We start from the raw sequence: 27,071 nt of genomic DNA on the forward strand, positions 1-27,071 counted from the left end.
GGTTGAGACAGTGTGCATGCTTTCTGCCTTTTATTTTGAATTGCTTTTTAGTAGTTTCCATGCTTGTAACTATTATTATTATTATTATTATTATTATTATTATTATTTACTTGCCCTTGGTGTTCTCTGTGCAAAATCCCCTCTCAGCACCTTGTGCCTTTCTGGGTTGAGACAGTGTGCATGCTTTCTTCTTCTTTTTTTAAAATTGCTTTGTAGTAGTTTCCATGCTTGGAACTATTATTATTATTGTTATCACTCCGGGGGTGGAGCATGCGGCCCCACCCCTGGAAGGTGGAAGCTCCACCCCCAGCATGCGGCCCCGCCCCAGAGGGGGGAAACTCCACCCCCCAGCTTCAGCCCCCCAGTTGTCTGAGGGACAGCAACCCGGCCCCCGGCTCAAAAAGGTTGCCTACCCCTGATCTAGCCTCTGCTTAAAGTCAACATTGGAAGGATTACCGTAGTTGATTTAACCTTTGCAAATAAAAAATATTGCAACCAAGAGACTCCCAAGAAACCATACCAGATGTTTTATGAATAAGGCAGGAATGTTTCAAGATCCCTTGAATTTAGAATTCTAACTTTACTCCAAAAGAAACTACAAGGTGTATGGAACTACTGAATGTAAATGAACTGAATGTAAACTGAATGTAAATCAGTAAGGTGTGTCTGGATAAAACTGTATCGCCTATGTCACCTAAACACCTGAAGTGTGTTGCAGTCCAGTGTGTTCTCAGAACAAAATGCTGTTGAATTAAGCACTGGCTAATATCTAGGGCGGAGAAGGGAACTATTCTTTCTGTCAAAATCTCAATTTCCCCAGGGATAATTTCACAGACAGCTCACAAACCCAACTGGGACTGTGTTCCCGCTGATCAGTCACAAACCACCACTGAACATCAGAGACTCTGGCAATGGGAAGCAAAGTCAGAGTCAACAGTGGATGGGGTTTCCAACACTGCCAGATTTATGTAGGGTTAGGGTTGCCATAAATCAGGACCTCCAAACCAGGACAAATGTAGGACAAATTTTTCAAATGTAGGGCACTTTTTTAAAAAATGGAGGACACGTGAAAAAATTGATGGTTTTTATAAAAAAATCATATAAATGCATGTTTCTTAGGCATGATCAAAATGGAGGGCATTTGGCATTATTCCTAGACAGATGGCAGAAATGTGCTTCCCTTTCTGGCCAAAAAACAGAAGAAGAGGAGGAAGAGTGGAAGAAGCAGAGGAGGAGGAAGAGGAGAAGAAGAAAAGGAGGAAGAAGAGGAGGAGGAAGAGGGGGAAAAGAGGAGGAGGAAGAAGAGGAAGTAGAGAGGAAGAAAAAGGGGAGGAAGAGGGGAAGAAGAGGATGAGGTGGAGAAGAAGAGGAGGAGGAAGAAGATGAAGAAGAAGGGGAGGAGGAGGAGGAGGAGGAGGAGGAGGAGAGGAGGCAGAAGAAGAGGAGGAGGAGAAAGAAGAGGAAAGGCTCTTTCCCCTGCCTGGCTGCCTCCGTCGCTGGCGGAGGAGGCGGCAAGGGAGGGAAAAGGGGCCTCACTGAGGCGAGACCCTTTTCCCCTGTCAGGCCGCCTCCCTCGCCGGCGGAGGAGGTGGCAAGGCAGGGAAAGGGGTCGGAGGAGGTGGCAAGGCCCTTTGGCCCTGCCTGGGCGCCTCCGTCGCTGGCGGAGGAAGCCAAGCAAGGAACGGACCTCGCTGAGCTGTGTGGACCCGCCCCAAACCGGGAAAGTCCCGCCCCCAGGCGGGATATGGCAACCCTATGTAGGGTGCATGCACTTGTTCTCTCTGTAGCACTGCTCTTTGGAGGCCACACAGAAAGAGGCTTCTGACCACCCTAATGCACATTTTAGCCATTACACTAGTTCTTAGTTGTAGTCCACACCCAGATATAGCCTACCAACCAGATCAAATTGTACAGTTTAATAATATATAAATGGTGACCATCTTGTAATACTACAGTGCTCCCTCGGGTTACGAAATTAATTCGTTCTGCGGCTAATTTCGTAACCCGAAAAACCTTCGTAACCCGAATTGCCATAGGCGCTAATGGAAAAAATAGCTCTCTGCTGCCCTCCGGTGGCGGCCTTTCCATTTAAAACAGCGCCGGGGTTTTTTCGTAACCCGAAAAAACCTTCGTAAGCCGAAACAATAAATCCCTATGGGATTTTTTCGTATCCCGAAAAATTCGTAAGCTGGGTAATTCGTATCCCGAGGTACCACTGTATCTTCTTGATTTCAAAGTTCCTCCATTTTAAATAGAAAATGTGGTTCATCTGCTAAATAATTAAATCGAAACTTATTAAAACAAACTTGGCCAGGTCTTGAAGCCCAGTGTGCATAGCTTTATAGACACAGAGAATGATGTTTTCAGATCAAAAGCAAGATGTACATGCATTCTATTTTCATTTTGCCGCAGTGGTTGCAGCTTATAACTTTCAGTCTGAAAAAGCAGAACCACAGAAGAAAGTGCCAGAATATTTCTATCTTGTCAGATATAAACAAGAGCAGTTTACTCAGTTTGTTCATTTGCTTGGGATCAAGTTGGAAACTGTAATTCTGAAATCAGCAAGATTGACTTTTGAGAGTTTAAGGGGAAGTTACACTGTAAAAATTTCATCCATCTTATGTTTTGGACTTAGCTCAAGTTACCTCAAGTAAACTGATAGTTTCATATAAGCAATTACAATTTGGAAAGCACCAGCTTAGGCAAACATTTGAAATGGGATGGACGCTCATGACTCCAGCACCTTAACTTTTCTTCTCCTGTATGATTTTTACATTTTCACCAGGGTGACCTGCAGTCCTCCATTTCCAGGACATGTCCTACATTTCAACCTTCTGTCCAGGAGGAATTCCAAAATGTCTTCCATTTCGAGCATGACTAAGAACCATGAATTTATATTTATATGAGTGTTTTCAGCTTTTATTCGGTAATGTCCTACATTTTGTGGTGCCTTGTCTTCCTTTGTGGTTAGGATGTCACCCTGATCTTTCGCTGAGAAAGAAACCAGCAAGTTTCAAAGGTCAGGATAATATGTGCCTTTGCTCAGACATTACCAAATAAAAGCTGGAAACACTCGTATATTTCTAGAGAGAACCCTCCACTAGGCATTTGTAGCTCCTACAACACAATGTCTGTCAGATGTTGACCACAGAGTTCCATTGGAGGACCTAGGGGTTCCCATAGAGGTGTTCTCTCAGGTAAAAACATGTTTTTGTTATTTACGGTTCTTCCACATTCATTGAGGTGCTGTGCCCCTAACCCCAGCGAATTTGGAGGGACGAATGTATATTTCTTTAATCTACATCATTCTGGTCACCTGGTAAAAGTCCTATAGACATAGAGTGCTTCTGTTTACAAAAGTGTGCTATTATTTTGCCTTTTAACCAGACACCATCTAGACATCCCAGACTATCCCTTCATGACTTAGGACTCCCCTGCAGTTAACTTTAGGTCCAAAACACACTGCAAAATAAATAATCCAATTTGAGACTGCTTTAATTGCCCTGGGAAGGAATACTCTCAAGCCCAAGTGCTGCCTAGCTAAAATAAACCCAAGCAGAAAGAAACTGAGGCCTGTTACAGACTGCCAAAATAAAGCTGCTTCGGGTCTCTTTGGAGGTATGCTATTTAAGTGATGCATGGGTCCTAAGAGTCTGGAGGTTGCGCCAAAGCCACACTCCATTCCTAAGCACTGGAGTGCAGCTTTGGTGCAGCTTCCGGATTCTTAGGGTGCATGCATCATTTAAACAGCATACAGTACCTCCAAAGAGACCTGAAGCAGCTTTATTTTGGCAGTCTGTAACAGACGTGAGATTTAAAGCCTCTATGCCTGTCAGCCATTTTAGATTCATGAGCTTTATGAGAGAGAGAGTGAGAGACCAAAACAAAGCCTCCTTCTTCCAGCAAAATAAATAATCCAGTTTGAGACTGGTTTAACTGTCCTGGCTCAATGTTTTAGGGAATTTCTTTTTTTGTTTTTTTGCATTGCCTGGTTTTGTATTGTCTGGTTTCTTTTTTAATTTTTGCATTGCCTGGTGGTGGTCTGTTGACTGCAATAAAGGCTTTGTATTGTATTGTACTGAAGATATGGCCCCCCAAAAAATGTGTGTAGCTGGTTATCATTAATTTGGGATTTTTCAACCTCTTTCCTTTTACTCAAGGATATGATAGAACTACTAAACTAATCTTAGCACAAAGGCTCAGGGATATATAGATCCAAAACACACACTGCAGAATAGACAATCCAGTTTTGAGGCCCCTTTGGCTGCCCTGGCTCAGTGCTAGGGAATGCTGGGAAGTGTAGTTTTGTGAGACATTTAGCCTTCTCTCTTTCCCTTCATTATCATCTTCATTGTCTCCTTCTCCTTCATCTTCACCATCTTCTTCATCATCGTCATTTTTCTTTTTCATCATCTTCCTTCTCCATCATCATCTTCTGTCAAAGAGAGAGTTCTGGTGCCACAACAAACTACAATTTCCAGCATTCCCTTGCACTGAGCCAGCGCACTTGAACCACTGTCAAACTGGATCACATTATCTCTGCAGTGTGTTTTGGAGGGACCAAAGCTGCAGGTCCCAGAATCCCCATAGCCTTGTGTCTGGGGCAGTTAAAGCGGTCTGAAACCGGGTTATTTCTTCAGTGCAGATGTCTCATTTGTGTCCCCTTCTTTCCTATAAAGCTCCACAAGGGGCTTAATCCCAGCCCAATTTAAACCAGGCCTTTGCTTCTCAAAGAAGAGGAGGAGGAGGAGCCTCCATTTTCCCTCAAGAAGAAGAACAAGGAGAAAAAGAAGAAGGGTTGCCTTTCCTCCTCCCTTCCCCTCCCCTCCCCCTGACCTTGGCTTCTGGGGGCAGGATGAGGACCTGGCTGCTGCTGCTGCTGCTGTAGCCGTTGCCCTGCTTCTCGGCCAGGGCAGCCTCCTCGTCCTCCTCGTCCTCCTCCTTCTTGGAGGCCTCCTTCTGGGCCAAGGCCGCGTTGAACGACACCTTCACCATGGCGCTGGTGGCGGGGGCAGAGGAGGCTCCGGGAAGCAAGTGGCACCCAAGGCAAGGCAAGGCAAGGCAAGGCGGTCTCTCTCTCTGGGACTCACCAGCAGCCCCTGCCTTCTCTCTTCCCTGGAACAAGACAGAGCCTCAGGGAAGGAGGAGCAGGCTCACGGATCAGACCCGCCTCCTCTTCGCCCAGGTGCCAGCAAGGCCCTACCGAGGAGGAGGAGCAGGGGGAGGCTCTGGCAGGGAAGGGAAGGGCCTGCAGGAGGAGGAAATGAAGAAGGTGAAGAAGGAGATGAAGATGATGAAAAAAAGATGATGATGATGGAGAAGAAGGTGATGAAGATGAAGAAGGAGCTGAAGAAGATGATGACGATAAAGGAGAAGGAGAAGATGGTGATGAAGGAGAAGATGGTGATGTAGAAGGACAAGGAGGAGAATGAAGGGGGAAATGATGATGAAGAAGATGATAGTGATGGAGATGATGACAATGAAGGAGGAGGAGAAGATGATGATGATGGTGAAGAAGAAGATGGAGGAGTAGATGAAAAAGATGAAGAAGAAGAAACTTGTGATGAAGAAGAGGATGATGATGGAGAAGAAGGTGAAGAAGAAGAAGAAGAAGAAGAAGAAGAAGAAGAAGAAGACGACAAACACGGAAGGAGCAAAAAATTTGGCTACTTTGTAAAAAATATTTCCAAACAGTCTTCAAAACATATTTTGTCGGTATTGGAAGATATGGGCCCAGATCTCCGTGGAAGCAATATATATATATATATATATATATATATATATCTGGTTACCATTAATATAGGATTTTCTACCTCTTTCCTTTTAACTCAATTGCTAAGAGATATTGTAGCCCTTTGAGACTCACTGAAAGAAAGAATTTGGCAACATGAGTTTTCCTAGATTTCAGCCTACTTCCTCAGATGCACTTTGTTGTAACCCACCTCGAGCCATGAGGAGAGATGGGTAAGAAATAAAATTACAGTATTATTATTATTAGGTAAGGAAGTAGACTTTAGTGTAGCAAAGCTCCTGCTGTCAACTTCTTCCTTTAGTGAGTCTCAAAGGTGCTACAAGATCTCTCTACAGACTGATTCTACACAGCTATATCTTTGACTTTTAACTCAAGGCTATGATAGAGATAAACCAATCTTAGCACAAAGGCTCAGTCAGGGATATAGAGGCAAAACACACTGCAGAAATAATCCACCTAAGGAACCTATGGCAAGTACCTCCGTTTTCTCTGGAATCAGCTTGAGTTTGTTTTTCCTCATCCAGCCCATTACTGACACAAGGCAGGGATTCAGCCCATGGAGCTTTGAAAGCTTGCAACAAGTATATGGTTCATTTCGGTCAGACAATAAAGGTATCACTGATAGATTTTTGTTTGTATGTGTTAAATGGTCAACACAGCGACCCCTGAATATCCTCTGAGTGCTACAAGATCTCTCTCCATTTGAGATGCGCTGGAGAAGAGTTCTGTGGACAGGTAAAAAGACAACAAATGGGTCCTGGCACAAATCAAGCCTGAATTCTCTCTAGAAGCCAAGATGACCAAAGCAAGGCTATCATACTTCAGCCACATCATGAAAAGGCAGGACTCACTAGCAACGATGATGCTTGGAAAGGTAGAAGGCAGTAGGAAGAGAGGGAGACCGTATGCCAGATGGATGAACACAGTCAAGGAGGACACAGCAGTGAGTCAGCAAGACCTCTGCTGTTGAGGTGAAAGCAAAATCCTAAAGACCCATCACTAATTCAATAAACTCATCTAAAAGCTCAGACAGAATTCCCAAATTCCCTTATGGCTGGGGTCAGACTAGATACTCTCAAGGACTAATTTTCCATAGCTGAAGAAAATTTACATTTAAAGGCCATGAGCTTGAAACCATAGTGAACCAAAGCTCCATATTGCTGGTGGAGATAGATCCAAAAAAAGGTAGAAACAACCTTGGCTAGTCAGCTGTGTTAAGTGATACTCTTGCAGCTGCTGTGAGACTGCTAAGAATTACTATGAAAAGCATAATTTAGTGTTACATTTATGTAACATGGACTAATTAATGTTGATGTAATGAATACCATATTTGTGAAGTCAAAGGCTTTCATGGATGGCATCCATAGTGTTTTGTGGGTTTTTCGGGCTATGAGGCCGTGTTGTAGAAGAATTTATTTCTGATGTTTCACCAGCAGCTGTGGCTGGTATCTTCAGAGAATGCTGGCATGGAAGAGAGTGGGGTACTGTAACAAAAGTGTAACAAAAATGTAGCAAAACGTCAGGAAGAAAACTCTTCTAGAACATGGCCTCATAGCCCAAAAAAACCAGAAAAAAACTGAATACCTGATGGTTGGTTGATATTAACTCTGCATTGATACTTTTGCCTGTTGAGATCATGGAAGCTCTTCTTCCATACACGTGAGCATGTAACCCTCTGTATTGTCGTTATGCAAGTCTATAAATCCTTTAATTCATCCTAATGAAGTTGTTCTTGTTTGCCACTGAGATAGATGGCAAGGCTGATCTGTTCAGGAGAAAAACGAAGGAAAATAAACTCTTTGGCCAAAGATACTTATCTTTCCACACAAATTCAGGGTTTGACCCACAGTTTAACTTAGGGTTGGTGCAATGAGGCTGATACCTCCCTCCCCACCCACCAACAGAGGATAGGTAGTTTTGGAGTCATTTTATTCCTAGGGTCACCATGAGTTGGGCCAACCTGAGGGCAGTTAACAACAGCTACATGAGAGGCTGTGTGCATAGAGAGGTGGTGTTCTTATACCTGCTGTTTTCTTGGTCCTCAGTTTCTAGAAGAGAGAGAATGATAACTTGCATCTACACAGTAAAAATGTGAAGTCGAAGGTTTTCTTGGCTGGTATTCATAGTTTTTTGTGGGTTTTTCAGGCAATGTGGCCGTGTTCTAGAAGAGTTTATTCCTGACTTTTCACCAGGATCTATGGCTGGCTTCTTCAGAGAATGCATTCTCTGAAGATGCAAGCCACAGTTGCTGGTGAAATGTCAGGAATAAACTCTTCTAGAATATGGCCACATAGCCCAAGAAATGTCTTTAATTCCTCCCAGGCTGCTTCAAGGAAGAGAAGGTTACAGATAAGGTAAGCCTGTTAATGATTAAAAGGGTGAGAAAATTACATCACAGTTTTGCAAAGCAAAGAAATCTTATCTTCTGAAACATGGATAAATTCCAAGCTCTAGACTGTGGTAGGAGATAGCAATATCTCCTTCTTGTAGATCTCTGTCTGTCTTGCTTGAGAATTCAAAATGACTCATGATCAAGAGCTGTGAGCTTGGACAGAGGCAAAGTAAGCAGCAGCTGCTTGATCAATCATGGTCTCTTTTTTCCACCCATAAAACTATATATGTTTTAAGCCTAATCTGTTTAATTGTATTTTAAGGGTTGGGGTGGGAATGATGGTTTGGGAATGCATATTTTAATGTTGTAAACCGCCCCAATTGCATCTCGTAGAGGGGCGGGATATAAATAAATAAATAATTATTATTTATTAACAGTGTCAGCCTGTGTCAAGAACCTAGAAAGCTACCTTAATTCAGTTTAGATGACTGATCATATTACCTCAGCACATTGACTTGCAACATCTTTTTAGAGTTTCAGGCAAGAGTTTTCCATAACCCTTGTTGAAAATGACAGAGACTGAACTTACTTTTTGAATGCAAAGCTTATTCCATAATCTCTAGAAGTGAAACCTGCGTAGTATCTGTATAAAATCTTGTCTCTTTTGCACTGGAACGTAAATGCACATGCATAAATTTTAAGGTGCCATGTGGTACACACCCTGCCATTTCGCATGCTGACAGTGACAACTTTCAGAACAATTATGTTTTCCTAGCATATATTTAACCTAATGAATACAGTCCTTCTTGTATATTAAAACAGACCAAGGTAAGCTTATGCAGCAAAGTTATAGGACCTTGGGTACAACAATTAACTCAGTCTTTAAATTCACTCTGGTGCTAGATAAGAAAATGCCCACTGTGTGCTATTTTGCTCCAAGGGAAGAAGGCTAATTTGCTGTTGGGGGGATGCTTCTCTGTAATGCTGGACACAGCCAAAATCTCCATACAGGTATACCTCAGTTAATAAAACCTCTGACAAAGAAGCTTCCTTTTGCAAAGTCATTTTACAAGAGGCCAGCCCAGCCTCCATTTTCTTGTCTTCTATCTAGCTTGAAAATCTTTTTGCAACTTTTTGGCATTACAGGAATACTGAAGGAGAGCTAGGAAAACACAAACTCTTTGCGCTGGGTTGCAACAGCAAGTGCAGCATCGAAGAAACAAAGCTTGGCCTGGGAAAGAATGGGATTGTCCTCTAGTCAAGGTGATCTACTACAACTATGGCGTTTATCAGACGAGGTTCCTGCAGCTCAGATCTGGGGCTTCTGCAGATTGGGCCATTCGCATTGACATGATAAGGAGAATGTATTCTCATACCTGGTAGCTTTAAATGTGAGCCCCTTGCATGGGACTTGCGAACTGAATCCTTACTGACTCCTCATTTTGTGGCGATTGGGCGAGTTCGCTAAATAAGTGGATTGACACAATTCACATTGGGGCTCAGTTCGAACTCATTGCAAATTGGTCTGGTGTGGAATCCCAATCCTGAACACGATCGCAAGACCCCCAGGTTGCAAATCTCCCATGATGCCCTGCTGAAATGTGCCCCATTTACTTCCGGTGGCTCTTTTTGCTTTCAAGGCAACCAGGGCTCCATTGGAGCTCTCTCTCTCTGCTTCCCCCCTCTTCCCCGGCAGAGTAGCCACGCTAGCAGCGCTTTCTCCCTCTCTGCCTCTCTCTCTCTCACACACACACACATATCCCTGGCAGCCAAATTCAAAGGGATCCTGTGTCAGAGCCCCATCCATTTCATCCTCATGTACATCTATCCAAAGGATGTATACTAATGTTTGCAAAATAGATGTGAAGGAAATGAAACATGAGGATGGAGGGAGAGATGGAACTCCCAGAATTCCATAGCCTCGAGTCAAGGACCCCACAACAAACTCCAACTCCCATCATAGTAATACTTTATTTTTATAATAATAATAATAATAATAATAATAATTATTATTATTATTATTATTATTATTATTATTATTATTTAGGTTACTAGTTGGCTGAGGCACCAGAGCTCTCTGGCAGAGGAGGCTCAATGTCAATTTCATGCACATCTACATCCATCCTCCTGTCAATCTCAACATCTATCTCACACACACACACACACACACATACACACACACACACTCTCACATATATATACACACACATATATGTGTATATATATATATATATATGTATATATATATATACATATACACACACACTCATACATACATACATACAGACACACACACACACACTCATATATATATATATATATATATATATACACACACACACACACACATATACACCAGAGCTCTCTGGCAGAGAAGGCTCAATGTCAATTTCATGCACATCTACATCCATCCTCCTGTCAATCTCAACATCTATCTCACACACATACACACACATACACTCATACACACACACCAGAATCAAGAGTACACACACTCATACATACACACACACACACACACACCAGAATCAAGAGTACACACACTCATACATACACACACACACACACACCAGAATCAAGAGTACACACACACACACACACACACACACATATACACACATGTACACCAGAGCTCTCTGGCAGAGAAGGCTCAATGTCTCTGGACACTACAGTTCCCAGAATTCCATAGCAGTGAGCCAAGATAGTTAAACTGGAGTTAAACTGGATTATCTCCCCAGTGTGGATGCAACCTAAGAGAAGCCAACTGAATGACAGGAGGCTGGTTGTAGATAATATATAGATATAGATATAGCTCTTTAAGGGCTTTTAGACTTCAGCTCCCAGAATCCCAGGCTATTGGCCAACATGGCTGAGGCTTCTGGGAGCTGAAGTCCAGGATCCTTTAAAGGGCGCAGTTTGGGGACCACTGGGATAGATACAGATAGATATAGATGTAGATATGGATGAATTGGCTGGGGCTGTGACACAGAAGATCCTTTGAATTTGGCTGCCAGGGAAGGGAAACTAAGGGAGGAAGAAAAAAGGGGCAGCTGTCATTCAGGTGAGGCTAGCATTCGCATGGCTCCCTTCTTAGCCCCGGAAGTGCAAAGGTTCAGGATGCCTTCAGGGCCCCACTGGGCATGTGCAAGGGTCCCAATTCGAATAATTGAATCCCCCATGGTATGCACCGGTGTGGAACTACAATTTGCACTCACTCCGCTTTCCCTGAATCCACATCATGTGACTTCCTTCAATTCGATTCCTTCTCAGTTTGGAAGGGCAACAGAAGAGTCACCAGGTATGACAATACATTCTCCTTATCATGTCAATGCGAATGGCCCAATCTGCAGAAGCTCCAGATATGAGCTGCAGAAACCTCGTCTGATAAACGCCTATGTATGCTTACCTACAACAGGCAAGGTAAACAACTACCTCTAGAACCACTTACTGAGCATGTGTGAGGAGCAAAATGGAAAGAACATGGGAAAGTGGATTAAGCAGCCTCTCCAGGTATCCTGGCATATTAAAAAATCATGGATCTGTAAGTTTTGCCACCAAAATGGAAATCATGAGAAAAGAAAGGGGGAAAAAGAGTGGCATACATTTAGGAAGAAACCTTAGTGGTCTATAGAAGATTCAGAATTATTTTTTACCTGACCTGTTTATTTCATGTGTGCATAATATGCGTTTGCTGAAGTTTGCTGAAACCTGTTGAACTGCAGTTCTTTTGTGTGGTATAGGAATGTATCCCTATTATTTCCATGCCATTTTACCTCTAGTATCAAAGTTTCTGTTAAAGAAGTAAAGTCCAGGAACTCATTTACTTTGTTAACTGAGGTATACCTGTATTTCTATATTTTCTTCTACCTGACGGCCACCAACAAAATCTGGCCAGCTGTAATCTGATAGCTCTATGGTAGTTGAGGAAATCTTGGTTTGCTCTTTTTTAGTTAGTGCAAGGTTCTCTGTGTTACTGGAGTCTCCCATCTCAGCCAATCTTAATATCCCAGCATCAGTCCTAAACCCAGATGTTCACACCTTGCATTTGACACCATGAATGATAAATCCTCCCTCACACCCTCATCACATGAAGAATATTTTTTCCAGCAGCAGGAAAGCTGTTTATATTAAAATCTTTCCTTAATAACTGGAAATATTTCCTTATCTTCCTAGAGAAAAGAGGTCATACAGCCATATCTGTACAGTTGGCTGATGTCTTTGGGTTTCTAGCCTACCTAACTAAAAATAAGTTTATAAAGGTATAACTTGTGGCTGTTACAGCACATTGTACACCCTTTGAGGATCATCCTGGGGCATAGATCTGCAGGTTAAGATTTTCTTAAAAGGTTTAAGTACCTCTATGTTCATTTTCAACCTATTGTTCATTCCTGCAACCTTCAAATAGTCCTCTGTAGATTCAAGAGGAAATCCTGTGAACTCTTGCCACTATTATTATTATTATTATTATTATTATTATTATTAACCTTTATTTATAAAGCGCTGTAAATTTACACAGCACTGTACATACAATCTTTTTAATTGGACGGTTCCCTGCACTCAGGCTTACAATCTAAAAAGATACGACACAGAAGGAGAAGGGAGTGGTGGTGGGGAAGGGGCCTGTCTAGTAAGATAATACATATAAAATACATAGCAATACAGGAAATGATTCAATAAAACAGACAACAAAAGAACATCAAATAGCAAGTGACAATTATGCAATGCCTGGGAACGCTTCTCTGAACAGGATGGTCTTCAGCTCCGTTTTGAAGCTGGTTAAGGAAGTGATGGCTCTTGCTCGCGGGGGAAGAAGGTTCCAGGAGTGAGGGGCAGCAAGTGAAAAGGGGCGAATCTGAGATGGGGCAGAGGAAATCCTGGGCTGGGACAGCAGACCTTGACTACCAGAACGGAGGGCCCTAGTGGGAAGGTGAGGGGAAAGAAGGTCTGACAAGTAGGGAGGGGCCAGCCCATGGAGGGCTTTAAACGTTGACAGCAGGACCTTATACTGAATACGGAAAGGGAGTGGGAGCCAGTGAAGGGATGCCAACACAGGAGAGATGTGGTCAGAGCGGTGGGTGGATGTGATAATGTGTGCAGCTGAATGCTGGACAGAAATTAAAGGACGGAGGTGAGAGAGAGGAAGCCCAGCCAGGAGGATGTTGCAGTAATCGAGTCGTGAGACCACTAGGGCATGAACCAGGATCTTGGCAGTAGAGGCGGAGAGATATGGGTCGGGTTTTGGCAATATTGTATAAAAAGAATCTACAAGCCTTGGCTGTGGTCTGGATCTGAGGGATACATGACAGAGAAGAATCAAAGATAAAACCAAGACTGCGGGCTTGCTGGACTGGTTGAATAGAAATGTTGTCCACAGAGACAGAAAAGGAGTGTTGAAGGGTGGGCTTAGGAGGAAAGACAAGAAGCTCCGTCTTGGACATGTTGAGCTTCAAACGCCGATGGCGCATCCACTGCGAGACAGCTGTGAGACATGATGAAACTTGCTGTTCAAGCCTTGGAGAAAGGTTGGGGGTGGAAAGATACAACTGGGTGTCATCGGCATACAGATGGTAGGAAAAACCAAAGAGCTAATGAATTTACTGTACCTAAGGACAGTGTGTAGAGAGAAAACAGAAGGGGACCCAGAACAGAGCCCTGGGGAACTCCAACAGATAAGGGAACAGGAGATGAAGTCTGACCTCCTGCAACCACTGCAAAAGATCTGCCAGTAAACATGTGGTTTACTCACATGGAAAATAATAATATTGGTGGATCACTTCAACAAGGTAGACTAGATTGTATCATAATTTAATCGCAAGACATTGTGCTACCAGTATTCTTTCTGTCACCAGCTACAAATTAAGAACATATGTGACACACTCTTGATATGAGGAGAGCCCTGGTTTTTTACATGGGCATGGCTTTTTTTTTTCACTTGTTAGCATATTACAGAAACCTGCATAAAGGCCTCCACGTTTGACATCATAGTCAGAGTGGATGTTAGAGCAAGACAGTATAGATCTTTTGGTACAGCAGTAATTTCCTCTGTATGGGAATGACATTTTCCCTCACCCTACCCCACATTTGGTCTGATAAACATCCATACGTCTGAGCCACAGAGTCCACGAAGAAGAACAGGTTGCTTACCTGTAACTGTGGTTTGTCAAGAGGTAATCTGAACTCACACAATCTTCTTCCTGCCCTATCCTTGATTTCTCTGCACTACAATAAATGGGAACTGAGTAGAAAGAGTCGGAGTGCTCCAGAGAAGTAGGAAAGGATCAGGGTTCCCACCAAAACACTCAACTTGGCTTTGCTGCAGAACAAACCCGCAAATGTGAATTCACAGATAACTATTTCAAGAACCACAGTTGACAGGTGAGCAACCTGCTCTTTGTAGTACTTCCCCCAGGGGATGGGGTCTATCTAGGGTTGCCATAATTCTGGACCTCGAAACTGGGACAAATGTAGGACAAAAGTAGGACAAAATTTTCAAATGTAGGACATATTTTGTAAAAATGGAGGACATGCAAAAAAAATGATGCTTTTTAAAAAGTGTTAATAGAAATGCATGTTTCTTAGGCATGATCAAAATGGAGGACATTTTGACATTGTTCCTAGACAGATGGCAGAAATGGACTTCCCTTTCTGGCCAACCTGCCTCCCGCATTCCAAACAGCACATTTGGGCATTGAAGAGGAGGAAGAGTGGAAAAGGCAGAGGAGGAGGAAGAGGAGAAGAAGGAGGAGGAAGAAGAGGAGGAAGTAGAGAGGAAGAAGAAGGGGAGGAAGAGGAGGAGAAAGAGGAGGAGAAGAAGAGGAGGAGGAAGAAGAAGAGGAAGTAGAGAGGAAGAAGAAGGGAAGGAAGAGGGGAAGAGGAGGAGGAGAAGAGATGGAGAAGAAGAGGAGGAAGAAGAAGATGAAGAAGGGGAGGAAAAGGAGGAAGAAGGAAGAGGAAGAAGGGGAGGAAGAAAAGGAGGAGGAGAGGAGGAAGAAGAAGAGGAGGAAAAAGATGAAGAAGAAAGGAAGAGGAGGAGGAAGAAGAAGAGGAAGAAGGGGAGGAAGAAAAGGAGGAGGAGAGGAGGCAGAAGGAGTAGGAGAAAGAGGAAAGGCTCTTTCCCCTGCCTGGCTTTCTCCGCCGGCGACGGAAGAAGCCAGGGAAGGGAGTGGGGCCTCGCTGAATCGAAGCCCCAAACCTCTGCCTGGCTTTCTCCGCCGGCGACGGAGGAAGCCAGGGAAGGGAATAGGGCCTCGCTTTCCCTGCCCCACTTCCCTCCGCGCGCATGCGAGCGCGCCTGCCACTGGCCCCTACTGAGGCCTGGGCTGGGCAGTGTTCAAGCCCTCGCCTTGGAGGCGAGGAAGGCGAGCTGGAGGAGGAGGTGGGTTGGCGCCGCAGCAGCCGCATTAGCGGCAGCGGCGATGGTTGTAGCGGGCCCCCAAACAGGGGGCCAGGCACGGGTGGGGGCCCAAACCGGACCGTGACGGGAGGGGCCCCCCCCAAGACCGGGCTGGCCTGGGGGGGGGGGCGTGCTATGGCAACCCTAGGTCTATCGCTTTTGGGGGGAAATCACAGATAGTCACAATCACATTGGGCCCGAACAGACAGGCCAAAATAAAACTGCTTTGGGTCGCTTTGGAGGTATTCTGTTTAAATGACACACGCATCTTAAGAGGCCAGAAGCTGTGCCAAAACTGCGCTCATCCTTAGGACTGGAATGTGGCTTTGGCGCAGCTTCCGGCCTCTTGAGACGCATGCAGCATTTAAATAACATACTTCCAAAGTGACTCAAAGCAGCTTTATTTTGGCCTGTCTGTTTGGGTCAAAGTCCCCATGTCTGCCCTCCTGTTGAATAATGTTACATATAACAATATTGGTATAGGAGCTTGACAGTACAGGTAGGGTTGCCATATCCTAGCTGCAACCGGGATTTTCCCAGTTTTGGCGGCACTGGGCCCACCCATCCCGGGTGCCGCCAAAAACTGGGACAACCCCAGCTGCAGCCGGGTTGGCCGCGGCCCGCGGGGCCTCACTGCCCTCCTCCTCCTCCATCGCGCATGGCCGCGCGGAGGAGGCAGAGGAAGAGGAGGGCAGCAAGGCCTGGGGTGGAGGAGGCAAGGTGGAGGCGGCGCCTCCTGCGCATGGCCACGCCACCTTCCCCGCCTCCCTGTGGCCTCCTCCCTCCTTCCTGGCCTCTGAGGAGGCCTCGGCCTCCACAGAGGCTGGGAAGGAGTGAGGAGACTGACTGCAATCGCTGTGATCGCAGGCGGCCCCGCGGGCTCCTTCCCGGCCTCTATGGAGGCCTCGTCCCCCTTAGAGGCCGGGAAGGAGAAGGAGGCCTCGGTCCCCTCAGAGGCCGGGAAGGAGGAGGAGGCCTCGGTCCCCTCAGAGGCCGGGAAGGAGTGGGGGGGGGGTTCCTCCATGTAAAAAAACAAAAGTGTCCTACATTTGAAAATGTTGTCCTACATTTGTCCTGGTTTGGACGTCCTGACTTATGGCAACCTTAAGTACAGGGAAACAAGGGAAGAACCCATATGACACTTCATATTAATATCAAATTTAAAGAAAGTGAGATGATGCTAACATGTAGATCCCTCTTATGTGTCTTAGAAATTCCACAGCTGATATATACTGAAAGGTTCGATTTATATTTACTGATATTTGATGAGAACCAAAGTAAAAGTCTGTATGTGTTAGAAGATCTAGGTCATATGGGAGGAACACAGCATACAGCTCATTCCCTCGCCTGCATTGTGGCTACTCCATGAATCATGTTACTACTTTCCCATTGTACCTGTGGAACTACATTCCATGCACTAAAGATGTATATCATACCAGTTTTTAATATTAGTGAACAGGTTTCATAAGCACAAGTTTTGAACTGTCTGAGAAAAAACAGCTGGCCCTCCACATTTGCGGCTTTGACTTTTGCAGATTTAATTATTGACGGATTTAATTATGTTCTCTCTAGGAATTTCTAGGCCCTCCAATGTGAATCTATTATCAATTTCCACCAAAAGTCACACTGAAGGACGAGAACACTTCTCTGGGTATTTGTAGGTCCTCCAGTGCAATTTCATGGTCAACCTCTGGCAGATCTTGACCACAGAATTGCCCTGGAGGACCTAGAAATTCTTAGAGGTGTTTTCTCAGGTAAAAAAAGGTGTTTGTTTTTTTAATTTGCAGCTTTCCCATTTTCATGGGGATCTTGTGCCCTTAACCTCAGCAAATGTGGAGGGGCTACTGTGCTAATACTTAAAAGATAACAAATAATAGGAACAAAACACACACACACACAATACATTAATTTCTTACTTCTCCCTTGGGGAAAAAAAAACAGGTAAACAATTGTAGTGTATATCTAGTGTGTAATTTTTCCACAGTGAAGCACTCCCTAGGAGTTTGGAGGAGATGTCACCAAAGAAAAACTTTGGAGTTGTATTAAACTCCAGAGGTACAGTTAGTTCTTGCTTCTTCTGTTGATTAGATTAAAAGAAGTTGCTTCCATGGAATTACGTTGTGAAGGAATGGTTCGCTATCTGATTTTATTAATAGGTATGGAGAAATCCTTGCCAAAATAAATCCCAACTTGAAGGTACACACACGGATGTTTTTGTATTGTATATTTGTTTTGTATTGTATATTTGGGGTTTATGTTGAGTAGCTAAGCTTGATTTCTTGTAAATTACAAGAAGGTTGCAGTCAGAGAATAAAAAGTGAAAGCAAAATTAAGTATAATTACCGCACTACACTCTTATAACACTGCTATTCCACTTTAACGGCTCTGGCTGCCTCCTCTTTCATCCTGGGATTTGCAGTTTAAGGAGAGGCATTTAGAATCCTCAGCCAGAGAGCTCTTAGGCCTCATTGAACTACCGTGGAAATGAAAGCTGGGTGAAACCTGAAAGTGAAGCTAAATTGAAAGCTGTGCAAAGAGAGAGCTGGATATATGATAAAAACTGAAGGAGAAGTTGTACTAAAATAGCTGAGACTAAGATCCAAAACACACTGCAGAATAAATAATCCAGTTTGAGACTGCTTTAACCACCCTGACTCAGTACCAGGGTATTCTGGGAACTGTAGTTTTGTGCGACATTGGTCCTTCTCTGGTGCTACAATAAATTACAATTCCCAGGATCCCCTAGCACTGAGTCAAGGCAGTTAAAGCGGTCTCAAACTGGGTTATCTCTGCAGTGTGTTTTGGGCCTAAGTGGGATTTAGTAAATTTAAAGGCAGTTGGACAGGAAATGTCAGAACAGAGCTCTGGAAGTTGATTTTTGTTTCTTCTGTGTTTAGTTTGTAATGTAAACGTGTGCCAATATTAATTGTTATGTTAAAGTATGTAAGTATGTGGATGTAAATGTGTATTGCGTTTTTCTGACACCACTTTAACTGCCCTGGCGCAATGCTAGGGAATTCTGGGATTTGCACTTCTGTGAGATATTTAGCCTTTTCTGTCAGAGAGCTCTGGTGCCACAACAAACTACAAACCCCAGAATCCCACAGCATTGAGCCATGGTGTTGAACTGCATTATTTAGTCACCCTTTGCTTCTTTAAAAGCCAAGAGTGCCATGAAGGAGGAGTGCTTCCGGGTCAGGGATCCCAAGTGGCGGAAGGAGGGGAGAGGAACAGCCAGAAGAGCAGCCCTTCCACCGCCTCTTCCCCCCTCCCCCGCAGGATGGAGAACCGCGCGCGGCCAGGCGTCGGGGTGGGCGTGGTCGTGACCAGCCCCGCCCACCCTGGCTGCGTCCTATTGGGCAAGCGGAGGAGCCTTGTCGGGCGAGGGTCCTTCCAGCTCCCCGGAGGACACTTGGAATTCGGGTAAGGCAAAGCGGTGACGTCACTTCTCACGCCGCTGGGACGCAAGCAGCGCACATGCGCAATGAGCTTATCGCCAGTTTCTAACGCAGAGGTCCACAAACTGCCCTTTAAGAGATTTTGGACTTCAGCTCCCAGAAGCCTCAGCCATGTTGGCCAATAGTCTGGGATTCTGGGAGATGAAGTCCAAAATTCCCTTAAAGAGCACAGTTTGGGGAACACTGGGAGTAAGGGAACGTGTGGCCCTTGTGGCCATTCAGCTAAGGACAATAACAACATCCCAAATCCACCAAACAGGCATACTTTTATAGGGCCCACCCAGACATTACACAATTGTTGTATGCTTATTGTAACCTGTTTGTTTGCTATATTTTATTGTTTTTAATTGAATATGTATTAACTTCTAATTGTTTTACCTAGAATGGCAGGTTTGTTTTATTTTATCCATTTTTAATTTGATTGTATGTACAGCGCTGTGTAAATTTAAAGTGCTTTATAAATAAAGCTTAATAATAATAACAATACATGATGCAAGCTTTGGAAGCTCCACTGGCTCCTTCATCACGCAAAGGGGTTAAAAACCATACAGGAGAAAATAAAAATGGCGACATCAGAGCCAAAGGCCTATATTTTTTCAATATGTTGTTCTCAGCATCATGATGGTATACAGCAGTGATATATTAAGTTCTTTGACTCCTAAGTCACCTCTCAAGTCTCTCCCCTCAAGTCTCAGGTCCAGTGTCCAGTTCTGGGCACTACATTTCAAAAAGGACATTGAGAAACTGGATCGTGTCCAAAGGAGGGCGACTAAAATGGTGAAGTGTCTGGAAACCATGTCCTATGAGGAACGCCTTAGGGAGCTGGGGATGTTTAGCCTGGAGAAGAGACGGTTAAGAGGTGATGCCCTGTTTAAATACTAGAAGGGATGTCATATTGAGGAGGGAGCAAGCTAGTTTTCTGCTGCTCCAGAGACTAGGACCTAGAGCAATGGATGCAAGCTCCAGGAAAAGAGATTCCGGCTCAACATTAGGAGGAACCGGAACACTCTTCTTCAGAGGCCTTTAAGCAGAAGCTAGTTGGCCATCTGTCACAGGGGTACTTTGATTGAGATTTCCTGCATGGCAGGGGAGTCTTCCAACTCTGTGATTCAATAATTCTGTGATTCTAAGTCGAGTCCCAAGTCTGGGAGTCAACTTTTAGCAGAAAAGAGAGGGTGGTGGGATGTGTGGGGGCAGGCTTGTGAAGGGTCCTTCTAAATGTTTTCTAAAGCTTTTCAAAAGCTTTAAAAAGATCCACTGATGTGCATCAGGACAGCCTGCTGAGTAGATTTAAACCACTAGACCCCATTGTCTAATGCATTTGATGCTTCTGGATGAATTTAGGCCAGCAAGTGGGTTGCTCAAAACATAACAGTCACCACTTGAGTCAAGCCAGTGACACATTTATTGTCCAAGTCAAGTCACTTGAGTCTAAGTCAGGTCCAAAATGCACTGCAGAAATAATCCATTTTGAGACCATTTTAACTTCCTTGGCTCAGTGCTTGGGAATCCTGAGAACAGTACTTTTGTGAGACAGTGAGCCTTCTCTGTCAGAGAGCCTCTGATGCCACAACAATCTACAGTTCCCAGGATTCCCTAGCACTGAACCAGGGCAGTTAAAGCGGTCTCAAACTGGATTACTTCTGCACTGTGTTTTGGACCTCAGTCAACTTGAATCTACAGCACTGGTACAGAGGACTATCCATTTAGGCAGAGACCATTCTTTTCTTTTCCACGATATTTTTCTTTCTCCTGTATGATTTTCAATTCCTTTGCCTGATGAAGAAACCAATGGAGATTCCAAAGCTTGCATCAAGTATTTTGTGCATTTTGGTTGGTCCAATAAATGTGTACAGAGGAGTCTTGACTTTGCCTTCCTCTGAGGCTGAGAGACTGTGACTTGTCCTAGATCAGTGATGGCGAACCTATGGCACGCATGCCAGAGGTGGCACTCAGAGCCTTCTCTGTGGGCACATGTGCCATCGCCGAAGCACAGAGTTTGCCAGAGTTTGTTACTAGAAAGCCAGAGGGACACGGCACTTTGCAATAAATAAGTGGGTCTTGGGTTGCAGCTTGGGCACTCGGCCATCACTGTCCTAGATCATCCAGTCAGTTTCCTTGCTTGATCAGGGATTCAAACTCTGGTTTTCACAGTCATAGTCCAATCTCAAACCACCATGTTGGCTCACCTGTTTTGTGGATTTTGGACGTTATTGTATGTTTAAAGAGAATTCGAGAAGCACCTCTCTCCTATCCTTCTTACACTGAACATAGTCAGGAGCCACCAAGATGGAAACAGTCACAATTTGCGAACCCAGCAACTGCTGGCTGGTCCATAAAGTGGACCTTCTTTTAAGGTATAAGGCATAATTTTAAATCCTTAGTAGGACTAATATTTCATATTTCCTTAATGTTTTCCCCTCTTCTCTCTAGTGAAAGCTTTACAGAATGTGCAGAAAGAGAGACCCTAGAAGAAGCAGCTCTACACCTTAAAAATATCTGGTTTGCTTCCACTGTAAATGCTGTTAGTCTGAAGAATAATTACCACTACGTGACTATCTTAATGAAAGGAGAAGTCGATATGAATCATGACTCTGAACCAAAAAATCTGGAACCGGATAAAAATGAAAGTGGGCTATTATTTTAATCTTCATAGTTTGAATGTTAATTAGTTAAAAGTCTCTGTACACTTTTAAAGATTCAGTCTAAAAAGTAGGAGGAACTTGGCTGATGATGGAAGCTGTTTTGAGAATGGAATGGACGACTTCAAGGTGGAGGGTTCTCTTTCATTAGATTCCACCCCACCTCTGAGATCCAATAGCTGTCTTTCAGGAACACTTTAACTGTGTATTTTATGTATAGCAGAGGTTGAAGTAGATGGCCCTTGGGGTTCCTTCCAGCTCTGTATTCTGTGACTCTAAGATCAGTTTTCTGTTTCTCCTGTCACAACTTCTCTTATATGAAAGTGGAAATCAGAAATCTAAATTTTATACTGCCTGCCATGAAGGGCTGCAATGATTTAGCTAGTTACCTTGGAGTAAGCTTCATTAATTACAGTGGTACTTGTATGTACCCTCATGCTGCCTGTCAAGTCAATGCTCAATGCTATTCAACATTCACATGAAGCCGCTGGGTGAGATCATCTGGAGACATGGGGTGGGGTGTTATCAGTACGCTGATGACACCCAAATTTGTTTCTCCATGTCTCGGACTGCTTCAGTGACCAAGGATGGCATATCTCCTCTGAATGACTGTCGGAAGTCAGTAATGAGGGAAAAGAGACTTAAATTGAATCCAAATAAAACGGAGGTACTAACTATAGGCAATCCCAATTCGGGTATGGTGATAAACTCTCCAGTTCTGGACAGGGTCACACTTCCTCTAAAGGACTGTGTCCGTAGCTTGGGGGTGCTCCTGGACTCGTCACTTCAGCTGTCATCCCTGGTGGATGCGACAGCCAAGAGCATCCATTATCAGCTTTGGCTGATTCGCCAGCTACGACCCTTCCTGGAGCAGGAAAACCTAGAAACAGTTGTACACTCCCTGGTAACCTCTCATCTCGATTTCTGCAATGCACTCTACATGGGGCAACCCTCATGCCACGTTCAGAAGCTGCAATTGATCCAAAATATGGCAGCCAGATTGGTGACAGGGAGTTCCAAATTTGATTCTATTACACCTGTCTTAAAATCCCTACACTGGCTGCCCATTAGCTTCCGGGCATAGTATAAGGTGTTGGTCATTACCTATAAAGCCCTGCATTACCTATAAAGTCTAGCTTACGAGGGAACGCCTCCTCCCATGCAATCCTTCCTGCACTCTCAGGTCCTCTGAGAAGAACCTACTGCTGTTAGAGAGAACTAGACTGAAGATGACTTCCCAGAGGACATTCTCTCTTGCCACTCCAAAAATCTGGAATGACCTGCTGGATGAGATCCACTGTAACAGAAATTTCAGGAAACTTAGATTTCTAGGATTAGCAGAGCAAAAGGATTAGCAAGAGGACCTAATAATTGAAAATCCATAAGTTTATTTCCATTTGTCGACAAAGGAAAACATTGAACTCAGTGGAATTCAAGTTCCAAAAGCTGAGAACCCCGAACAAGACAAAATGGCTCTTTTTATATTATTGAAGACAAAGAAGCTTCTTCGATACACCTGATTGGCTAATTACAATTTAAACATATAGAATTCTTACAATCAGAACAGAAATACATGCATACATTAAAACTGCATCATCACGCCTTACCCCCTCCTGTAGGAATTCAGTAGTCTCCTTCTAACCTTGCTTCTGAATGTCTACTATGTATCCTTATCTCAGTAGTTTATGTTATGTCTTTCTTACTGGTGCCAGCTTCCATCTAGGTCAAGATGCACTCACTATTCCTTTCCTCTAGTAACTCCAAGCCTTTATTTCAAAAACCATTTCTCTGGCTGACAAAGGTGACTCCATCTTTCTATAGCTTTTATATTTCAAAAAGAAATTTCTACCACATTCCCCCCTTTTGATGCTTCATCAATATTCATATTGCATGATACTATCAACTATTAACTATGTTTATATGACACTCTAAACTCAGAACAAAACAAACCTGTCTAGCAGTTACCAAAATATTAATATTCTTACCATCACCAGGCAATAACATCTTCCAGTCGGTCCAATTTCAGAAAGACAGTGTATAGCATTAATTAAACACACATATTCTCATTGCTTTTGTTGGATCTGATTCTCTGGAGTTTACTCTTGACACCAAGCTAATCTTCTAATAGTGATGTATTGTGTATTTGTTTCATGATTTAATAGGAAAACTCCACTATAAAGAATATTGTATCTGCTGTCAGAATCACCTCTCATTGAGAAACTATAATTTTTAGCCTGATGTTACAGACTCTTGCCAAGCAACTGTTACTATGCTTCTCTGGACTGCCCTCATAACAGAATAGGAATGCCCAGGGTGTCGCCATGTTTCAGATGTTCTTCCACTCCAGGGGCATCTTCCATCTCACGTTTCCTCAGGGAGATCACTATGGAATAGCTCTTGTTGTGTAATGCCATTTAATCAGAATAGATCTGGCCTTCACACTTTAAGACTATCTCCAGATGTATAAAAGTCTCCCTCCTTTCAAAGAGCGTCCTGAGAAAAAACTTACCATGCTTGACTTGAATTTTATGCCAATTCCACAGTTAACAATAGGAATCCTGACGACAAACACAATTATGTCTTTGATCATGGAGCTTGATGAGCTTATTTCTTCTTTTCAATAGGATTGCTTTATTTTATTGTGAAAATCATATGTTTATTGCTTATGTCAGGAACATATGTGCATGTATATGTAGGCTTATGTTTTGGGATGTGATTTGATTTGAGAATATGTATGATTGAACTTTATCACTTTTAGCATTAATTACTTATAAAAACCTCAGACAACAAACAGAAACATGAATAAAGAACACAAACAAGGAATATAGACAAGAAAAAGAGGCAATGTCTCTGAAAAAAATATTTTGATGGAGCTTCAGCTCAAACTTGATTGAAGTCCAAGGTGGTGCCCATTTCAACTTCCGGGGTGTGAAAATGGGACATGCACCTGTATGGGTATTCTTATTATTATTTTGTGCATCACTTATAACAAACATATAGGAAATCATAAAAGAGAAAAGGGGTGATAGAGAACATTTGAAATCTTTCTTTCAGAGGAGCTGGCGTAGAGCACCTGAAGTCCTGGAAAGGTGCAGCCTAGCTTTTCTTGATTGATGGCGAAGTAGAGCCCACTCAGCTTCCGGTTGTAAGTGGGGCTTAAACTTCGCTCCTCTTGTCTTTATCTGTGGCCCCCCCTTTTCTCAGGCAAAGGAAAAGCAAAAACACTGAAAAATACTAATTGACAAGTTATTAGAATGTTATGAATACATTAAAGGTATACTTTAGCCACATTTCATTAACTCCCCTCTCATATAGACTTTGCTAAGATATTTCTCTTCTAGAATTTATGTCTCACTGCTAACTCTAACTAACAACAGACCCCTGGATCATTCTTGGGTCACCCTGAGCTCTTTATGCTTTAGGTTTTTATCTATGTCTGCATCTTTAGACCTTTTGAATGTTTTTTTTTAAAAAAAATACATATGTAACCTTAATTTTACAGACTGCATTTATATGTACATACTGAATATGAAACTTTAACTCTGACCCAATGTACTCACAGCTTTATCTCATTTGAATCCACAACAGTTTGACAACAGAACAGGGAACAGGAAAAACAAAACTGATAGAGTGACTTCTTTGCTTTTTACTCAGGACTCAAAAAAATCAGTTCATGCTCTTTTTTAGTCACTCCTCTCAGGCCAAAATGATATATTCTAGCTTGGAATTAGGATACAATTTCACACATGCTGGCTTGAATTTAACTTGATTAATTTTGATTACGTCTGGCAGTGGAAACCAGAATTTGAATTTGTAAAATGTTTCCAAATCTTCTCTTGCTATAATATAGTAGAATACCAATTTCTTTAATACTTTCATATCGTCCTTATTCCATTCCAGAACCACATAATAATTCAACATAGGATCAACTGGCTCGCCATGTTATTTTTTCAAAATAACAAAAATTATAAATTTCAATGATTGTGAATCAAATTGACAATCACTAATTAACCAGAATATAACAATTATATTCTGGATCTCTGGGTTCCAAAATCACAAAAAAAACACTTCGGGTGCTTTCAAAAATATATTTAGATATTATAAAAATAAAAATTCAAGCTAAAACAATATACAAAATCAAAAACCTCTTGGATGGGCCATTCTCAAAACTTAAAAATATCTCAGCATTTGTTATAACAAAAAATCATTTCAAAAACTTTAGGCCAGCAATTTAAAACAAAAAACAAACAATTATTGCAGTCAATAATCAATAATCAAAACAAGTCAAAATATGCAAGAGCAAAATCAAAAATTAAAACCAGGAACAAAAAAAATGATTTAAAACAAGCCAATTTAACATGATATTGGCAAGACTTTGCAGACATCTTTGAGCTCAAAAATACAAAAGCTATGGCCTCAAAAATTAGCAGTTGAAATAAGCCAAAATCAGCACACAATATTCAGAAAAAAGCAAAAATTCAATAGGCCAGGAAACTCATGGATCACAACTTAAAACTCAAAAAATAAAAAATAAAAATACAAAAGCTAATTCTAGCCAGGCAGCAGTAAACCTTGCATGACCTCAGGCGAATGCTCATGATTACAACAGCTGTTTCAGCCTAGCACAGCTATAGCCTTGCAAAACCAAAACCTAACTTTTCCAGGCTTCAAAAGAATTCAGGCCTAACACACTAATCCTATCAACTTTAATTGGAAAAATAATTTAGCTGGATTGCCAATCAGAAGATTGCAGGTTTATAATTCAAAAACCTCAAAAGCACAATGCTCCAAAACAAAAAATTTCTTTGGTCTTTACTTAAAAACAATTGCATTTAAAAAACATATACAAATTCCCAAAGGCACAACTTAAACTTCATTTTAAAAACCCATGAGAGCATCTTGAGGCCAGAAAATAAAAACAAAATATTGAAAAATAAACTGCTTGCCTGTAAATTTAAAAAATATCAAAAACAAGCTTGCATCTCTCTGGTCAGATAGGATCCAGTCTGGCTGGCTACTATTCATGTAACATGAACTCTCTCTACAAACACACACACTTTCCAATTCCACTCAAAGAAAAACAAACCAGCTTAATGCAATCTCTTATCAAAAACAAGCTTCTTCACCACCATCTAACATTTTTGGAGACCTTTAAAAAGACAATAAAAACGGATCTCTTCCAGCAGGCCTTCCCAAACTGATCTCCTCAGAATTTCCTCTCCATTTGTTTAGTGGTACCCACCGGACTTTGATCTCATTTTATTTTATTAACCATTTTATTGGGAATTGTTTTTAATGGTATTTTAGGGTGGGAGGGAGATTGGGAAACTAGTATCTAATATGTCCTGTTATGCTTTTATCTATTGATATTCATGTTTGATTTTATTGTTTTTGTTTGTTGTTACCTGCCTCGATCCAATACAGGGAGAGACGGGATACAAATTATTATTATTATTATTATTATTATTATTATTATTATTATTATTATTATTAT

At 42.6% G+C, this 27,071-nt stretch overlaps 2 protein-coding genes across 3 annotated transcripts in view; one reads left to right on the plus strand and one right to left on the minus strand.

Annotated features, from left to right (window-relative positions):
• ITM2B (integral membrane protein 2B) overlaps nt 1-5,192 on the minus strand; it is a 35,763-nt gene extending 30,571 nt beyond the window's left edge. Inside the window, exon 1 of the mRNA XM_042471616.1 lies at nt 4,837-5,192. Coding sequence (XP_042327550.1) covers nt 4,837-4,995 — 159 coding nt within the window. The 5' untranslated portion in view covers nt 4,996-5,192. The remainder of the gene's footprint in view (nt 1-4,836) is intronic.
• A 6,050-nt stretch (nt 5,193-11,242) lies between these two features.
• NUDT15 (nudix hydrolase 15) overlaps nt 11,243-27,071 on the plus strand; it is a 17,947-nt gene continuing 2,118 nt past the window's right edge. Inside the window, exons 1-3 of one of the 2 annotated variants that reach the window (XM_042471580.1) lie at nt 11,243-11,382; nt 18,640-18,900; nt 21,369-21,561. In XM_042471580.1, the coding sequence (XP_042327514.1) occupies nt 11,267-11,382; nt 18,640-18,900; nt 21,369-21,561 (570 nt within the window). In that variant the 5' untranslated portion in view covers nt 11,243-11,266. Of the gene's footprint in view, nt 11,383-18,639; nt 18,901-21,368; nt 21,566-27,071 lie in introns of both variants that reach the window. The other variant, XM_042471573.1, reaches the window with a different exon arrangement.

The sequence above is a fragment of the Sceloporus undulatus genome, chromosome 1, assembly GCF_019175285.1.
Source record: "Sceloporus undulatus isolate JIND9_A2432 ecotype Alabama chromosome 1, SceUnd_v1.1, whole genome shotgun sequence".
Lineage (NCBI taxonomy): Eukaryota > Metazoa > Chordata > Lepidosauria > Squamata > Phrynosomatidae > Sceloporus > Sceloporus undulatus.